The 19,062-nt window shown below is 43.1% G+C and overlaps 1 protein-coding gene across 4 annotated transcripts in view; it reads left to right on the forward strand.

The window, feature by feature from the left end:
- The window catches only part of MYO16 (myosin XVI), a 526,459-nt gene that overhangs the window by 377,976 nt on the left and 129,421 nt on the right, over positions 1-19,062 (forward strand). For all 4 annotated transcript variants that reach the window (XM_069602005.1, XM_069602006.1, XM_069602007.1 and 1 more), the window contains 4 exons: positions 3,621-3,696; positions 8,876-9,051; positions 11,360-11,440; positions 11,702-11,907. In XM_069602005.1, coding sequence (XP_069458106.1) covers positions 3,621-3,696; positions 8,876-9,051; positions 11,360-11,440; positions 11,702-11,907 — 539 coding nt within the window. The remainder of the gene's footprint in view (positions 1-3,620; positions 3,697-8,875; positions 9,052-11,359; positions 11,441-11,701; positions 11,908-19,062) is intronic.

Below are 19,062 nucleotides of genomic sequence, written 5' to 3' on the forward strand. Positions count from 1 at the left end.
CGTTGCTGGTAGAAGAACTTGCCTGCCAAGGCAGGAGATTTAGAGACACAGGTTAGGTCAGGAAGATCCCCTGGAGGAGGGCACGGCAGCCCACGCCAGTACTCTTGCCTGGAGAATCCCCACGGACAGGGGAACCTGGCGGGCTGCAAGTCCATTGGGTTGCACAACGTGGATACGACTGAGGTGACTCGGTACGGACACGCTGGAAGAGCCCACACCTTCTTCACCTGGGCACGTAAGCCCGCCGCTCTTGCTTTAACTCAGGGAATTAAGACCAGAGGTGCTGGCTGGAGCTGTCTCCTCGGAGCTCACTCACCTTTGCACCGCAGCTTTCCTTGGCAATTAGCCAAGCCAAGCTTGACAACCTCCAGTTGGGAAGACCATGTGTGTGGTCTGGCCTTTTGTAAACTTTTCTCTGTGGACCCAGGAGCCCAGGAACCTTGATGGATAGTGATTCACACCCAGGGTGAAAGTTGTATACCCCTATTTTTATATATGGAGAACATAATTCATCTTTCGGACCTGCTATCGTGCTACAGCGAGTATGTCCAAAAAACAAGCACGTGCGACCGCAGCTCCCAGCTTGCGCTGTCCTCCCAGCTGGGCGTCCACAGCAATGCATTCAGATGAGTGTGCTAACTGCTGAAACGTGGGGGAAAGACTCCGTTGCCTTTGAGCCGTTTTACTCAACAGAATCATTCGAAAGGAAACCTTTGACTACATGACAGTTTCCTTAAAGGTTCGTAGGGGGCCCTTGGCATATAAAGTTCTCTATTCCATGTGTGAGGGACGCTGTCACTTACAGCATGAATCCTAAGAGGAAAAAGAAGAAAAACAAACTAGTCTGAGATTCAATTATGTAAAGATGGAGGGCGGAAAAGAGCATTTAACCTGGCCTCTGTCTTTTGTGACTTTCAGACTTTCTCTCCTTTCATCCCCTAAGTAATAAACCAGCAGGAAGGGGAAGGGTGGGGCTGAGATCAGAGCCCCAGGGCTGAGTGACCTGGAGAGACCCACTCCTGAAGCCTGCTTCCTGCCGTCCAGCAGCACCTGCTCTTCCCCTTTCGGGTGGCCCAGCTAAGCTAGAACAGCCTTGTCTGTCCCCCCAAAAAGAAACACTCAGAGAGCTAAAGCAGTGTTCTCATTGCCACAAGATAATGAAGTCCACCTGCTTCAAGATTCATCGATTTTTATATGAAGCAAAAATTTTTGCCCAATCCATGCTTCCTACAGGCATCAAATCGCCTTCCTTGAGTGTCTGCACATGTATGGATTTTGTTCAGTATCTTTTCTGTGTGTTGGACTGTCCAACTGGCAAATTTTGAGCTTTTGTTTTGGTGGGAGACCACTAGCTTTTTCTCTAACTATCCAAATACAATCAAAATGCCATTCATGAGACGTCCTAGAGCTTAGGAGCTTGTGTTAATGACATCAACATACTCTCTTAGCTTCCCCTGTAGCTCAGTTGGTAAAGAATCTGCCTGCAATGCAGGAGACCCGGATTCGATGCCTGGGTCAGAAAGATCCCATGAAGAAGGAAATGGCAACCCACTCTAGTATTCTTGCCTGGAAAATCTCATGGACAGAGGAGCCTGGTGGGCTACAGGCCATGGGGTCACAAGAGTCGGACACGATGGAGTGACTGAACCACCAACATAATCTTAAATAAAAAACAGGCAGCATGATTTTGTGCTGTTTATCGTCACTATCACAAAACCTTTTTGTTCATTGCATTGACTATTTAATGAATCTGCCGGAAGGACTAGACTCTTTGCTTGTTGCCACAGAGTCAGAGCTGAACAATCCATAGTCACTCCCTCCGGAAACAAGAGAAGGCCCCTCAGAAAGCAAGGTGTAACAGGAGCAAAGACAGACAACACATGTTTTTAGAGACAATCAGTCATTCACTTGTGTATGTGTGTGTGTGTTCAATCCAGAATCATCAGATTCCCCTGAAAAGCAGAGGCTAGAATTACAGATTGAGGTTGTAGAGAGGAGGACCCAACACTGCAGGGTCATCTCTGGGATGTTCAATAACCTGCCGCACACCCACCAAATGACCCACCAAATACCCTGCTAAATAACCTGCCAAATACCCAAAGATGTAGATGCCTCAGCTGGGTGTTGGGAGTCTCAGGGGCGCCGCTGTCTCTAATACAGGAAGGCGTGCAGGAGCCACACTCCAGGCTGAGGTTTCTCAACCCCAATCCGATATCATCTGGGGCCAGATACTTCTTCACTGTGGAGCTGCCAGGGCGCTGTAGAATGTTTGCAGCATTCCAGTCCTTCCAACCCCTCAGTTGTGACAAACACAGATATCTCCAGACCCTGGTTAGGGACACTGTCACCCCGGGGTGAGAACCACTGCTCTAGACACTATAGAAATTTGCTTATATTCAACAACGTGTAATATATAACATAGCTCACATTCTAACACTGGTAAGCCATGTTCTGGCCTAGGACCAAACTGGGTAGTGATTGAGAAGTATCTGAAAGTTGTTTATTTGTCTGGCTTTACCTCTTAGCTCAGCTGGTGCTAGTGGGACAGAATCTGCCTGTCAGTGCAGGAGACACAAGAGATGCAGGTTTGGTCCCTGGGTTGGGAAGATCCCCTGGAGGAGGGCCTGGCAACCCACTCCAGTATTCCTGCCTGGAGAATCCCATGGACAGAGGAACCTGGCAGACTACGGTCCATGGGGTCACAAAGAGTCGGACATGACTGCCTGACTGAGCGTGACTTCCTTTCACTTCAGTTCAGTCGCTGAGTCATGTCCGATTCTTTGCGACCCCATGGACTGCAGCACGCCAGGCCTCCTTGTCCATCACCAACTCCCGGAGCTTGCTCAAACGCGTGTCCGTCAAGTCAGTGATGCCATCCAGCCATCTCATCCTCTGTCGTCCCCTTCTCCTCCCACCTTGCATCTTGCCCAGCATCACGAAGACTTGCTTTACTCAATGTGACAGTTTTTAGATCCGTCCATGTTGCTGTAAATGGGGTTTCCTTCTTTTTGTGACGGGGTGGTGCCCCGCTGTGTGCACAGACCACGCCTGCTTCATCCATTCCTCTATCAGTGCACGTTCAGGTTGCGTCTGTGTCCTGGCTGTGGATGGCAAATGGTGCTGCCGCGGACACGGGGGCGCACGTCTCTTTCCGAATTAGTTTTCTCTGGATGTACACTCGGGAGTGGGGTTGCGGGATCACACAGTAGCTCTGTTTCTAGTTTTTAATGCAGAAGCCATTCCATTTCTCATCCTGAGGTGACACTGGCTTCCTTCCCAAGGTGTCGTGAAGCCTTTCTAACTTGGGTCGGGGAGTTTTCTGAGCAGGTGAGAGGTTTTGAAACCAAAGGGATGGCAGTGGAGGAGAACCTGCACCGATCTCTTCAGCCCTGGAGGAGGACTCTGCCCATCCGAACAGGAGAGGCGGCCCCGATTCCATGTGCAGAGGGGAGCCTGCAAAGGAGAGCTGTGAACTTGCTTGGAGTGAAAACTTCATGACCTGAAGACACTGCTCTTATGAATAATTTAAAGCTGTCACTGAGTCAAGTTGTTCTTTAAAGAAAATTACTTTCATGGCCATGTTTAACCATTAGTAATGATACTACTTTCTTTTATTATAGGTAATGTATGAAGCTGTTGGAGCAATTGAAAAAAATAAAGACTCCCTTTCGCAGAATCTTCTATTTGTAATGAAAAGTAAGTTTCCCTCCTCCGTGGTTAAAATGCCACCCAATCTTTATGTCCCTGTCTCTGAGCATGGTCCTGTAAAATATGCCACCAGCTAAGGATAATTGAAATATCTTTTGCATTCTAATGCCCAGAATAATAAGGAACGGATCTTGCCATGCTACACTTTGGTTACAATTTAATTTGGAGTCTAGTAGAAACCATAATTTAACTAAGCTTTTAGCAGATAGAAATATAAAACACCTTTCCCACTCTGGTGGTGTGAATATAAAAAAGCTCTTCTGTGTGGACTGATGAAGATGAATATGGTTTCCAGAGTTATTTAGGCCACAGCAGGGTGAATTCCATTACTTAAGATGACTCGGGAGTACACTGAAGGGTGGTATTTTATTCTTATGCACTTTCAGATATAAAGAGCTGATGTTTATAAAGTAAAATGAGAGTACAAATTTATATATATACACACACACACATATATGTATATACCAATATAGATTTATAGGCAACAGCTACCTAGTGAACCTTAGTACTTTATATACATATATTTATATATATGTCTATAACTCTAGAGTATATGTAATATGATGTACCATATTTATATAGGGTATAATTATATACGTATATGCCCATATACAGATCTATAATTACATATAAATTCTACCCCCTCTAGTAATTATTTTATTAATAGCACTTTTGCAGTGATTCATATTTTCCTAATAACCTCTTCAAAGAATTAAGATGTATCATCTTTTGTGCTTAAGTTGCTCTAAATGAGATGAAGCCATTTATCATTCCTGGGAAAAGAAGCATATGATAGCCTTTCATGAAATAGTTGGATGCCTTTGAGCTGGAAACAAGACATCCATATCACTTCTGGCTTGAGGAACATCTTTACCTTAAATCAAAGAGCAGAGTTGCAATATATTGCTTTTCATGGAGAATGACTCCACTGGCCTCTCAGGATGTATGGTTATTGAGTTCTCTTAAAGGCTGAGGCTAATGATAAAAGCATAGACTTGGAATAATACCGTGTAAAAAGAAAAGTGAGATAATTGAGCTTATGATCACTGGAAATACCTTCCTTCTGGTTTTCAAATATTTGGACTTTCATTTATAACATACTTCAGTTTAATCCATATATTTTATGAAGATCTAATGTACAGCATGTTTTCAAGTTTGGCGCAAGAATATATATTTAGAATGAAAACAAGATAGTTTGTGTTATTGTGATTCTGCTTATCTTAATAGAGTCCTTATATTTTTAAAGTTACTCTTTTGTGTATGCTGCCTGACAAGTGCCAAGAGAAAACAGGGGAACCTTATTTTAAATATTTTAGACTATAGATACATCTGAACATGAGCATAGAATTTACAGTGTGTCCTTATATGTTCATACAAGAGGTGGCAAGCACTTTCTGCAAAGGGTTAGAGAATAAGTATTTTATGCTTTGGGAGCCGTAAGTTCACTGTTACAGGGACTCAACTCTGCTATGATAAGGAGGAAGTGGCTATAGACAATACATACGGATGTGGCTGTGTTCCAATAACACTTTATTTACAAAAACAGGTAAGGGGCTGCATTTGGCACGGAGGCCACAGTGGCTCACCTGTTCTGTCATCCAAGCAAAGAGGACTGAGATGGTGTTTTATGAATCTGTGGAATGTTGTGACGCTGGAAACAGTTATTAAAAGAAAGGGTAGTTTACAGGTAACAGTCTAAGTTTCCAGACACCGTGCCAAGTCCTTTGCTTACAGCACCTGACTGGTATCCTATTATCCAAAAGCTCTGCCTGAGGAAGGAGGTGGGGTCTGTGGCAGGATCCTCGCCAACCTGGCTGGGTCTCTGAGACCCCCGCCCAGTGCAGACCGGGAGCTGGGTGACAACAGCTTAAACAGAAAAGCAGCAGGGGCCCCTGTGGGCTCCTGAGCTGAGAAGTCAGATCCACTTGACTCCAGAAGATGCAGAGAAGTTAAAACCCAGACTCTTCCGTCTGCTTCCAAGAGGAGGAGAGCTACTGACTGCCGAAGCTGCTGCTGGGGGTTCTGCACTCCTGCTTACAGACCGTGGGCACCTCGGTTAGCTCATCCCCTTTCCCTGGCAGGAAGGCGCCCAGAGCGCTGTGTGGAGACCCCAGCCAGGGGTGCTTCTCATTGCCGCTTGTGCATATGGGGACCTGCAGGAAAATGCCTGCAGCAGGGGACTCCTAGAAATAGAGAAGGGAGGCCAGAGCTGTCTCTTCTCCAGGGGCTTCCTCCCCAGGTTCTTACGCGCGATCCCAAGGCCGAATGTCAGCGCACGCGCTCCGCCTGTGGTCGGGGCTTCACCGTCCCACGATGACGCGTCTCCATCACAGGGCGAGGCTTCTCCACTTGATCTTCACGAGGTCCCAGCCTGCGATCCAGAGAAGGGACGGACACCGTCAGTTATGTGTTTCTGTTCATAGTTACGCCTAGTGTCGAGAGGTTTAGTAAAGACATTTCCCCAATTACGGAATGCCTTGCTGCACTGGTTTATCCGTGGTTCCATTCATCCACAGACTAGTTATAAATATAAATAATATTTTTAATTTAGTTAGACAGGTCGCGGCATTATATGTTTACTGTTTCACTGTTGTTTTGAAACAATTTCAGACTTAAAGAAAAGTCGCAAAGTTAGTACAAAGAACTCCCATATGCTCTTTTCCCAGACTGACTTTTTTCATCTTCTTCCTTTCTCTCTTGCTCTCTCCTTCCCATCTGTGTGTGTGTGTCTGCATTCATGCTCTGAACCACAGGAGAATGGCCAGATGCTTTTCTGCCCAGATCCTTTGGTCCATATCCGGAGACCAAGGACGTGACCTCCATAACCCCAGGAAATGATCAGACTATTAAATATTGATATGACACCAGTATCTAATTCAGAGTTCATGTAACACTTTACTGATTAGCTCACAAATCTCTTTCAGAGTGATTTTCCCCCCATTTCAGGATCATTTGGTGAGTTTAGTTGCCATTTCGCAGTAGTCTTCTTTAATCTGGGACCCTTCCTCAGCTTTTCTTCTTGAGATTAATATTTTTAAAAGTGGAAGGCCAGTTTTTGAAGAATGTCCCTCAGTGTGGGCTTATTTGCTGTCTCCTCACGTTGGAATCAGTCTCCACCTTCTTGGCAGGAGCCCCACGGAGGTGACGATGTTTCTTTCTTAGCACGTTGTGTTCCAAAGCTCATGGTGACCTTCACCTTGATCACTCCGTCCTTCAGAGCTCCCTAACGTCACTGTTTTCGGTTTGTAACTGATAAGTCATTTATAAAGAACTGTTTATCACAAGCTTTCACCCGTTAGTTTTGACCGAGGCAATGATTGTTGCCTAAATCAGGGATTTCTCTTTGGGTTACAAAAGTGTGATTTTTATAACCCCATCTTCAGCAATGACATCCTGCTATAAGAACTCTCCTTTCTGATAATTCATCCATCCATCTGTTCATTATCAGTATGGACTCCCAGATTGTTATTTTATTTAAGGGACACAATCCATTACTGTCATTATTTTGATACTAAAATTGCCCAAGACTTAGCCAATGAGAACCCCCCCCCCCACCATGCTGGTTCTTGTGTTCTTTCGGCAGGCAGGTTCTCTTGCCCTTTTTTAGCACTGTTTTACATTCTGGCTTTCCAAAATATTCTAAGATCTTCTACCTTGCCTCACATCCTAAACTAGCCACTTACCCAAGATGCCTTATTTTATAAACAAATAGTATTAAGAAACTTAGAACTGGAGGCAGGCTGAGCTCATTGCAGCTGGAGTCTTACTGCTTTTAGACCCTTTCAGAACTAGCAAATTTAAGATATACGTCTAGATTTTATACACACACACATATAAAAATGTGTATTAAAAATCATGAGTCTATTGTGATTCCCAAAACTTAAACCCACACAAGGCTCCTGTTTACCTTCCTGTAATCCATCACTGTGTCTTTGCTCTGTCCCTTCTCCTGGCTTTTATTTTTATTTTAATTCTTGTAGTGACTTTTGGGTGGCTCAGAGGTTAAAGCATCTGCCTCCAATGCGGGAGACCTGGGTTCGATCCCTGGGTCGGTAAGATCCCCTGGAGAAGGAAATGGCAACCCACTCCAGTATTCTTGCCTGAAGAATCCCATGGACGGAGGAGCCTGGTAGGCTACAGTCCACGGGGCCGCAGAGTCGGACACGACTGAGCGACTTTCCCTCACCTCACCTCAGTGACTTTCCACTGAATGCGCTGCTGGTAGATACATTAGCCGGGCAAGTGAAATAATCTGAGTGTGGAAATGGTAGAAACTAAACCACTTTGCTTCTGACCATTGCTGACTGTCCAGTGGGCTAAGACTGATCCTAAACAGTTTATGCCTGTTACATCACCCTTCAGTCTTGCAGGAACCCACAAAGTAGGTGCTCAGTGGTTATTTTATAGAAAAAGGAAACTAAGGCTTAAACACTGCCTGTATACAGCTGTCAGTAACAGGAGAAGCATGCTTTCTAGGTGCTTATCTGACAGACGTGGTTCTCACTCGACTGTTCAGATTGGCCACCAAAAATCCGTTCATTCATGCACCCTTTTCTCCCTGAGGTGTCAGGAAAGACATATGGACCCAGGATTATTAGAATTTTTGTAACCTGACATCTAAAAGTTACCAGCTTGCTTTCACGTTTGCAGCATAACTGGATCAGAAAAAGAAGCACCTCTTCCCCCAACAGCAGAGACGGCCGAGTGAGTCAGGGGCTTCCCCGATGCCTGCAGATGCCCTGAGAGCTTCCTCCTGGGGCTGTGGGCTCCTTGCAGTTATTTTCCTGGAACGGAGAGCTGATCATGGAAACCATGTCTTCATGGCTTGGTCAAGTGCCCTGAGGTCTCTTAGGTCTGGGCAGGTCTGACCCGGTTCTGGATGTTAGGAGAGCAACGAATGCCCCTCAAGTTGAGAGCAAAGGTTTCAGGTGCAGGACGGGAGCAGGATAGCTTGGGATCCAGACTCCAGGTGGAGGGCAAAGAAAGTCAGAATTCATCAAACGGTGTGATGAGTAGTGGGGAAAATAAAAAGGGCAGAAGGAAATGTAGATTCCCTCCGCACACGGAATGTTTTAGTGGTTAAAGCGCTAGGATGAGGAGTAAGTTTAATGCTGGTGTAAATTATGATTCTAATGCCACTCACAGTATTCATTTATTTATTTCCTAGCTAGTGAAAATGTCGTGATCAATCATTTGTTCCAGTCGAAACTGTCACAAACAGGAGCCCTCGTATCTTCCTCTCCTTCTTTTAAATTCAGAGGACATAAGTCTGCCCGGCTCAGTAAGAAAATGACAGCGTCTTCAATGATGGGAGAAAACAGGAATTATCTAGAACTTAGTAAGGTAGGAGTTTTTCATGATTCGTGTCCAGTTGTTTTTAAATTTGCGCAGCACATTTGCTGCTTCTTCTAAAGAACAAAAAATGTACAATCCTCTATGCTAATGGAAAGAAATTGATATTTTAATTTAACAAAAGTAACAGAAAGACTGCTTACCCAAAGTGTAACCCTTGGAGAGAAGATGGTATGAGAGAATGCAGTGGAGTGAAAACTTGAGAGCAAACACAGGATTAGTCATTTTATTGGTTGTCTTTGCAACATCCTTTTTAAGTCTCATCACTGCAACTGTGTTTTTGATAAATGGGAGGTAACTTCAGGGACAGAAGGTTTAAAGGGAATAAACTTAGCTACCTTATTCCGTTGACATTAATCACTTCAGGGGTTTTAGGTCTCTAAACAATAAATTGTAGTTTCTCAGACAGACATAGTGTATTTTTCAGGTCCTGGGGTGTTTTCACTGTGATTTTTTGTAAATTTTTAATTTGTTTCTGCATTACGCTAATTTTTTAACGTGTATTCGTTCCACACCCACGAGGTTGTACTTACAACCTAAAGATTTTGATGATTTGTAAAAACAGAACAAAAAATTCAGTGAAGAGTTGTTTCAGATTGAAATGTATTGAGTTTATGAATTCAGTGCCAGTTTGTTTTGCTTGCCTTTACAAAAACTTTAAAAGATGACAAGTATGGTTGGGAAGGGGTCCAAGACGATCCATTTTACAAATTCAGTCGTTGTAGCCTGCTGGAATGCATTTTTGCTTACCAATTAAAATAAAAGCATGATTAAAGTCAGCTCTATTACAGAAGAGTGGCAGAAATGTGTCCAGCCTATTAGAGATGTGTGTGCGTGTTTAGCCGGTAGACCCTAGAGCTACGAATCTTTTGATATAGCTGTCACATAACCGGAGGATCACAGGAATTCCATCTCACTGCGTATTAAAATGGCATCTTTTACATAAAAAAGACAAAGAGTTCCCCTTTGTAAAGAAGATCTCTATTCCTGGGGGTTTCACTGAAACGTCTGGCCCCTGCTTTCTCAATCATCCTGGAAATCATGGGCAAGAAATCACTACACATCTCCAAACTGTAATTTTTAACCTTAATTATTAAACATTACCAGGCAGAGATGCCATTAGTCTTTCCCCTAAAGGACTGCCAAAGCGAGATAATTCACAGCCGTTCCTCCACCCAGAAAGGGAAATTGAGTGTTCAGTTTCACAGGATGAAGATTTATTTATTATGATTTTTCCTTAAGTGTTCCATCCTTCACTTCCCTCTGAGGGTCCTCACCCCTGCACACCCACCCCTGTGACCAGAGGGTTGCTCTCTACCCACCCTTCAGCTGAGCATCACGCCCAGCTTTGTGTTTATAGAAAACAGGCTGGTCTCCGACCAGTCACTTCAGTTTCCCTTCCCTTGTCAGTGACACTTGATCATTCCAGCTTGACACTTCATCCTAATGGGAGGAAATGAGCTACTGCCTCGAGAGCAGCCCCATATTGACAAGAATGTTTCATCAAATTTTTCTTCTATCGAGACCTTTTAGTTTAAGATAAATGATTCTGGATCGATAGATCTGTTGGTCGCAGTCTGTATGATGTTGTGAAATGTAACAGTACATTAGTGGCTGAGGTTCCTCTTAACCCCTGGTAGAAATTAATTAATTACCTTTTGCTCTTTCTTCACCCACTGCTTTCATTTTCACTTAATTCTTTTATATCCATAATCATTTCATCTTTGCTGCACGTGAATTTTTTCTTTTAAGAGCTATATGTAATTACTTATCAAAAAAGTCTACCATCTTTTTTCATAGCGAGTAATTTACTAATCCCTTGTAACATTAAAAAATGAAAAAGAAGGAAAGGAAGGGAGAAAATGAGTAAGACACCAATGATAGGTAATTTAGGGAACAAAACAATGGTTATTAAAACATCAAATTTTTGTGACATAAAATAGCATCCTTTTGCCCCAGAATAAGCTTCATTTCATGACAATTCGTAATATAATCAAGGAGACCAGGGTCAGTTTATTGTACCACCCACCCAGTCAACATCTGTTTGTTCTTGAATTAAAGTAGTTGCAGGCTGGTGACAGGCCTGGACTTAAAGGGATGCAGTAAAGGTTATTTTACATGTCATTGCCTATTTTCCTACCATTGCAGAAAATCATTTGGCACTGATTTTTATAGCCTCTTTTAAGTCTCCATCTGCCTATGAGTGAACTTACATGAATAGGAGAGTTAATTTTTTTTCTCCTACACTGGAACTTAGTAAAACAAACCTGCTCATGCTTTCCTTTTGTTTTCATTACAGTTATTAAAAAAGAAAGGAAATTCTACATTTCTGCAAAGACTAGACCGGGGAGGTCCAGCCACCATTGCATCGCAACTCAGGGTTAGTGAAGTTTTCAGATTTCAAAGTTTTCTGTTTTGATTGTATCGACTGTACAGGTTTTACATGGAACTTTCTTTCATTTTGACCTCTTAAGTAGCTTCAGAAAAGCAAGCATGCACACACATGTACACACGCAAAGTGAGTGAATGCCTAATACAGAAGAATCCTGGACTGAAGATAAAGGTTTCTATTTAAAGTTGCTTTGCCTTGTCACTTGGCGTCTTCTCTGGAGAATCAGTTGTGTTTTACTTCTCTCCTTAGAAAACGCTGACGGATATTACAGGGAAACTTCAGAAGTGCACTCCGCACTTTATTCACTGCATCAAGCCCAATAACTCAAAGCTGCCAGACACCTTTGATAACTTCTACGTGTCCGCTCAGCTGCAGTACGTCGGGATCCTGGAGATGGTGAAGAGTGTCCGACATGGGTACCCTGTCCGCCTCTCCTTCTCCGATTTCCTGTCGAGGTAGGTTTTTCTCTTGTGTCCGCCACCCCCAGAGCCGTACTGGTGTTCTTGGAGGGGGGCCTTCTGATTGGAGGGGGGCCTTCTGACTGCTTTTCTGGTGCTGCTTCTGTTGTTCGTACCCTTTTACCATGAGTAAACAAAGTGCTCTGGGAAACCACGAAATGCGCGGACAAAGCTTATATAAAAAGCTTTAATTTTACTGAGGACAGTCACTTGGAAACAACTTTCATAGTTCCTTAAATTGAGGTTCCCTTGGATTTACAGATTTATAAAACTGTTGCTTATAATATTGACTTAAAATTATAATTGAATATAAGAAGCTATGTGTGGGATTATTTTCTCCTTAAATGTATGAACAAAATATTTTTTAGGTGAAGGATTGGTACTCATGGGCCAAATTTAGCCCATTACCTATTTTTTGTAAATAAAGTTTTATTGGAACACAGGCAGTGAACATAATGAGAATATCTGTTTTGTAGGCAGTCAAACAATAAGAACAGTATGGACCAAAAAGCAAGTATTTGGTAATCTTATACAAAAACATGAAATTTAAAATGATATTGATATAAAGTAATATCAATATTACAAGCACAAAATTTAACAAATGGATAAATGGATAAAAACTAGAACAGTAGTATGGTGAAATCTATTTGGGAAACCATTTACCTAAAAGAAGAGAGTTTAAGACTTTGGTTGAGCAGCAATGCAGTTTGAGCCACTGGTATGAAGAAGCTGCTAAACTCAAACAACCTATCAATCAAAAAACCTAAATCACCAAGTTGGAAATAGTCATAACAAAGGGCACAATATTTAAACTATGACTAAATTTAATGTTTATAACCTTTGTTTTTTCCAGAGGACAGAAAGAGAAGTTGTTTATTGTATATTTTAAATTTCCCGAAGATACGAATAAGAAACTAAACGTCGTATGAGCCATTCATTGTTAAAGAAGTGATAGACGGTTCAGAAGGGAGAATATAAAATTCGCCACATTTAGGGATAAAGTATCTGGAGAATGAATATGTTTAACCTGCAGAATGTGTAGTGCAGATAGACAAAATATTTGGTTTAAATGTAAAAGATGCTTATTCATGAGTGAAGAGACACACTGCCTCCTATTTTTAGAGAGGAACTTCAAAGTTGGGCAGTACACAGGGCTACATTAAGAATTAATACGTGCTGAATGGAAGAATTATTTGTGCTTTTGTTGGGGGGGGATGGTGGTGTTACCGTCACTGCTTACCGTCACTGAGAGGTGTCTGGTAGCTCTGGTCTGCCTCTTGCTGTTCCCTCAATGGACATCTGTTCATAGTCCCCAGAAATGTTTGGTCTGTTCATAAGTATATATTTCGCATGCATAAGAATTTAAGTATTAAAAGTCAGGCTTCCCACCCCTTTCAGTCGAAGTCTTTGGATCAATGAGTTTGAAACCTGCCCAATACAAGTTTAAAGTAATAGATGCCCATATTTACCCCAGACCTTCTGGATGACAGTCACCAGAGAGTGGGGTCCAGGGACCCCTGTTTTATCTGATGGGGAAAGGTATGGTTTTGTTATCTGCAGGCATCATATGATCTCGGAGGGTCCCCAGCCTTGATGAATTGTAGTTCACTCAGCAATACTGACTCCCTTCCCAAGTTGTGCTGAAAGCAATGGTTCTCCAATGTCAGCATCCATTTAGGCTTGTTAAAATGCAGATTTCTGGGCAGCAGCCCCAGTGTTCTAGACCATGGGATTCTCCAGGCAAGAATACTGGACTGGGTTGCCATGCCCTCCTCCAGAGGATCTTCCTGACCCAGGGAATTGAACCCAGGTCTCCCACATTGCAAGCGGATTCTTTACCAGGTGAGCTACCCGGGAAGCCCCTGGTCTAGAAGAGTTCTGCAAATTACCATTTTTATTGAGTTCCCAGGTGAAGCTGATGCTGCTGGTATATGGACAACCTTTAGAGAACTACCACCCTAGAACATCTGCTCACTTGGAGATTATATCTTTATTTTATTTGGTTTGATTTTCTTCAACCGAGGATTGGAAGTATGTGAGTGCCTTGATGATTATCAAAGGGAACCTGCTGAGGATGCGGAGTGAAAGTGTTGGCTGCTCAGTCTTGTCTGACTCTCTCGATCCTACGGACTGTAGCCCACTAGGATCCTCTGTCCAAGGGATTCTCCAGGCCAGAATATCAGAGTGGGTAGCCAGTCCCTTCTCCGGGGGATCTTCCCGACCCATGGTCTCCTGCGCTGCAGGCGATTCTTTACCATCTGAGCCACCAGGGAGTCTCAGGCATTTACTGATTTGCTGGATTAAAACTTGCAAATTTGTTGAGCTTTCCAAGTGATCTGTGTACATTTGAAGTTTCTGGAGCACTGCAAATGGACTCTGTATTGGATATGAAATAGGATTAATCTCACTCTATAAACAATTTTTTAAAGCTCGTTCAATGCATTCTCTGCTCTTTATTTTGTTAGAGTGCCTTAGACTCATGCAGTCAGAGAAATTTGGCTTTAAAGTGTCCCTCAGAGTTTCCCTGGAATAATTTTTAGTAGCTACATGGATCTTCCTTATAGCTACTCCAGAAAGCAGTCACTTAAATTGTCCTATTTTCTCAGAAGAGGGTGGAGAACACGAGTCTGTGTGTGTATGGCATAATAATTAGAAACATTTTTGACCTTTATTTTTGTCTCATTTGATATATATACATATATACTTACCAAGACTTATCTCTATTAAAATAATATTTGTAATGATTATCTTTTAAAAGTAAGTGCCCTTTTCCACATATATACATTTCTTGCTTTATTCTGACTTCTAGACAGAGACTTTCTCTTCTTCAATCACAATGCTTGTGCATTTGTTTAGTAAAAGTTTTCAGAATGAAGCTGGCATTGGAGGTTAATAGTTGTTCAATTTAAGGTACTGTTTCTGCATAACAGAGAGCATAGCTATACTATATTTGCTTGGAAAATGATGCTTGTTGGTAAATCTCTGCATTTCTTAACTGGCCCCTTACATAAAAGGAGATGTGAGTTTCAATTTTTCATCCTTATTTATCACTGCATATCAGTATAAATGGAATTGAACTTCCCTGGTAGCTCAGATGGTAAAGAATCTGCTTGCAATGTGGGAGACATGGGTTTGATCCTTGGATTGGAAAGATCCCCTGGAGGAGGAAATGGCAACCCATTCCAGTATTCTTGCCTGGAGAATCCCCATGGATACAGGAGGCTGATAGGCTACAGTCCATGGGGTCACAAAGAGTTGGACACAACTGCCTGACTAAGCACACACATGAATGGAATTATTAACGTATTCCAGTGGAAATGTGTCACCATATTGCTTGAATAAAGGACACCTGTCTGGAATATTATCGCAAAAACACTGATCCATAGAGAGATTCTCAATTTCTATAGAACTCGAATAAAACACAATTCACATCAACAAGTAACATATTTATTCATAAAGCTTATCAGAACCTTGAAGTTCCCCCAGGCAGTCAAGCATTGTTGTATAAACAAAGCCTCAATGTGCAAATTAATAGAAGTTTTGGTTGCCAGAATATCATATAACAATTCCTATGTAAAACATTTCTATTCATATCACCTTGTCTTACATGTTAGAGAATCAAAACATATCAAATCAATTACTTTGTTTAGTTTACAAAGAGGAGTATGGTTATTGGAAAAATACTGGACAAAGAAAACCATGTCCAATTTTGAAACAAGCACCTAGTCATTGGAACTTCATTTATAGCTTCTGAAACCCAACATGACAGTGGATGTGGATAATGGATATTCTGTGGAATCCAGAGGCGACGTGACGGTATTTGCAAATGTGCTTCCTGATTTCTTGGCTTTAATAGCTGTCCATCATTCTGAGGCTTCCTAATCAAAAGTGGAGAATTGTGTTTGTGGAGAAATCCTGTTTTGATTAAATGAGAACCATGTTTGTCGAACTTTTCCCCCTAATAGCAGCAGTAGCTTCTGAGTAGGGAAATAAGGCAAGATACTGTCTCCATGGCAAAGACCTCACAAATTTAGGTACAGGAGGAAGAAGGAACAGAGCAATAGAAGTAAATTATTAAGTGCAAATCATGATACATCGTTGGATCACCTACTGTGGACTGAATCGTTTCTCCTTAATAGTCATATATTAAACCCTAACCCCTGATGTGACTGTATTTGGAGATGGTTCTGTGTGTGTGTGTTAGTTGCTTAGCCATGTCCAACTCTTTGCAATCCCATATGCTATAGCCCACCAGGCCCCTCCATCCATAGGATTCTCCAGGCAAGAACACTGGAGTGGGTTGCCATTTCCTTCTCCAAAAGGAACTATGGAAAGAAAGAAAGTGAAGTCACTCAGTCGAGTCCTACTGTTTGCAACCCCATGGACTACAGCCTACCAGGCTCTTCCATCCATGAAATTTTCTGGAGTGGGGTTCCGTTTCCTTCTCCAGGGAGATGGTTGTATGAGGAGGTAATTAAGGTTAAGTGAGGTCATAAGGGTGGGGCTCTGAACCAGTAGGATTAGTGGCCCTACAGGAAGAATTGCCAGAGAGCATGTCCTTCTCTGCTCTCTGAACTTGCAGTGGGAAGGCAACACGGTTCTGGTTTAGTCGCTAAGTTGTGTCCAACTCTTTGCGACCCCATGAACTATAGCCCTCTGGGCTCCTCTGTCCATGGGATTTCCCAGGCAAGAATACTGGAGTGGGCTCCCACTTCCTTCTCCTGGGGCTCTTCCCCACTCAGGGATCGAACCTGGGTCTCCTGCACAGCAGGCAGGTTCTCTCCTCCTGTGCCACCAGGGAAGCCCAGTGGGCTGGCATCTGTCTGCAGACCGGGAGGAGACCTCAGCAGAAACTGAATGAGCCCACACCATGCTGTGCATCCTAGCCTCCAGAACTTTGAGAAGACACACCTCTGTTGGTAGAACCCTCCAGCTCTGTGGTCTACGGAGCTGACTGAGGTGCCTGTGTTTGTGGGTGTGTGTTTCTATGGGGTCAGTAGGTAGCAAACCTGTTACACGGAGGTTTGACTGAGACGTTTTGGATACCTTGTTTGTGTTACGTGATACCCTTGTGCTGATGGGAGGAAGTCAAGTTAACATGTACATATCATGGGGTTTCAACAACTTGTGTCTCTGCTCACATAATCACATTTCTACTGTTTTCTCTATTTACTCAGTGACATTTACTGATATTTAAGATTTACTCAGGCATCCTCTTATTGAAAAGTCATTTGTAAAATGCCAAGATGGTTTGTGTCTCTTCTCTAAGCTTCAAAAAGACCTTATGTATTATACTTATTATACACTCACTGGAAATATTCATTTATTATGAATACTTATGAGTAGTATTTATGAATAATATTATATCTGAATATTATTTATTAATATTTATCAAATATTCACTGGAGCAGAGATTAGCAGATGATCAGATTGGATCTGGCCTGCCACTTACTTGTGTTATGACTTGAGAGATAAGAATGTCTTCCACATTTTAAAACTGTCAAATGTTAAATGGTTACCTACATAATATCCTCATTTTGGCCTCTTGACGTACAAAGATAAAATGTTTACTCTCTGGCCCTTTACAGAAAAAAGTCGCTACCCCTCCCCTAGACTACAGGCTCTGTGGGTGAGGGCAGGTTTTCCTGAATGCATGGACACCATCGTGAACACTGGAGTGGGCTGCCTGTCACCCGCCGTGCTTCTGGGTCTACACTCTGTGAAACTGAACAGGAAAGATCTGACATCGTCTTCCATCTCAACAGCTTTCTCTAATGTTATTTGGATCCTTCAGTTTGTGAGAACTTTCTGATGGCTTTGTAAAAGGCAGACACGCCTGTACATTCTGTAGAACATAAAATTGCAAGTCAGTGGCTTGCCACAACAAAGGTTTCTTTCTCTTTTACGTTATATTTGACTGTATTTAGAAGTCACACACTTTAGCTTGAGTCAGCTCTGGTTTGGGTCTCTTTTTCATGATGCACCCCAGGGTTAAGGAAGAGCCCAGGGCTAGGACATGTCCTTCCTGTATCAGGGGAGACGAGGCTTGGCTGAGTGGCTGTTACAACGTGTGCTGAGGTTCAGCATCTGTTGCTGTCTTATATTCCATTGTTAAAGCAGCTTAGGCCGCCACCTGTGGTGTGGAGAATCGCCTTACTTACTGGAGGTAACCCAGGTGATGGCGGTGGTGGTTTAGTCAGTCGCTCAGTCCTATCTACTCTTGCAACCCCATGGACTGTAGCCCACCAGGCTCTTCTGTCCATGGGATTCTCCAGGCAAGAGTACTGGAGTGGGTTGCCATTTCCTTCTCCACGGGATCTTCCAACCCAGGGATCAAGCCAGAGTCTCCTGCATTGCAAGTGAATTCCTTACTGCTGAGCCACCAGGGAGCAGGTGAGAAAGCGTGGGGCTGTGTACACTTCTGGCTCAGTTAGCAGTTGCCCCAAAACTTAGTGGCGTGAAATAGCAGTGTGTTATTTCTCCCACTTCTGTGAGATAGCTGGGCTTAGTGGGGCAGTACTTGCTTGGAGTTTCTCCAGCCATTGTAGCCATATAGCAGGAGAGGTTGGCCTACGATGGATGGACAAGACAGCTTCTTCATCGCTGTGGCTGGTGCCTGAATGTTCCTCCATGTGGTCTTTCTCCAGCAGAATAGTCTTGACTTCTTGCCTTGTGGCTCAGTGTTCCCAGGGGCAAGAGAGGAAGCCTGAACTTCTCTTACAAGCTGGGCTGGGAATTAGCACAGCATCCCTTCCTCTGTATTTTACTCATCAAAAATGTTGCAGAGCAGCTATGATATTTTTGTTAGGAAGCAGACAATTGACAGTAGCCAACTTGGGACAAACTACCACATCGGGGCCCCCTAGTGGCTCAGTGGTAAAGAATATGCCTGCAGTACAGGAGAGACAGGTTCAATCCCTGGATCGGGAAGATCTCCTAGAGAAGGAAATGGCAACCCATCCCAGTAGTCTTGCCTTGGAAATCCCATGGACAGAGGAGCCTGGCAAGTTACAGTCGATGGGGTCACAAAAGACCCAGACGTGACTTAGTGACTAAACAACAGTGACAACATCCTCTTAAAGGGATAACATGCAAGTAACTGGAAATGATGCTGAAAGCTCTGCCTTTGTGTTCTGGTGCAAAACTGAATCT

The sequence above is a fragment of the Ovis canadensis genome, chromosome 10, assembly GCF_042477335.2.
Source record: "Ovis canadensis isolate MfBH-ARS-UI-01 breed Bighorn chromosome 10, ARS-UI_OviCan_v2, whole genome shotgun sequence".
Taxonomy (NCBI): domain Eukaryota; kingdom Metazoa; phylum Chordata; class Mammalia; order Artiodactyla; family Bovidae; genus Ovis; species Ovis canadensis.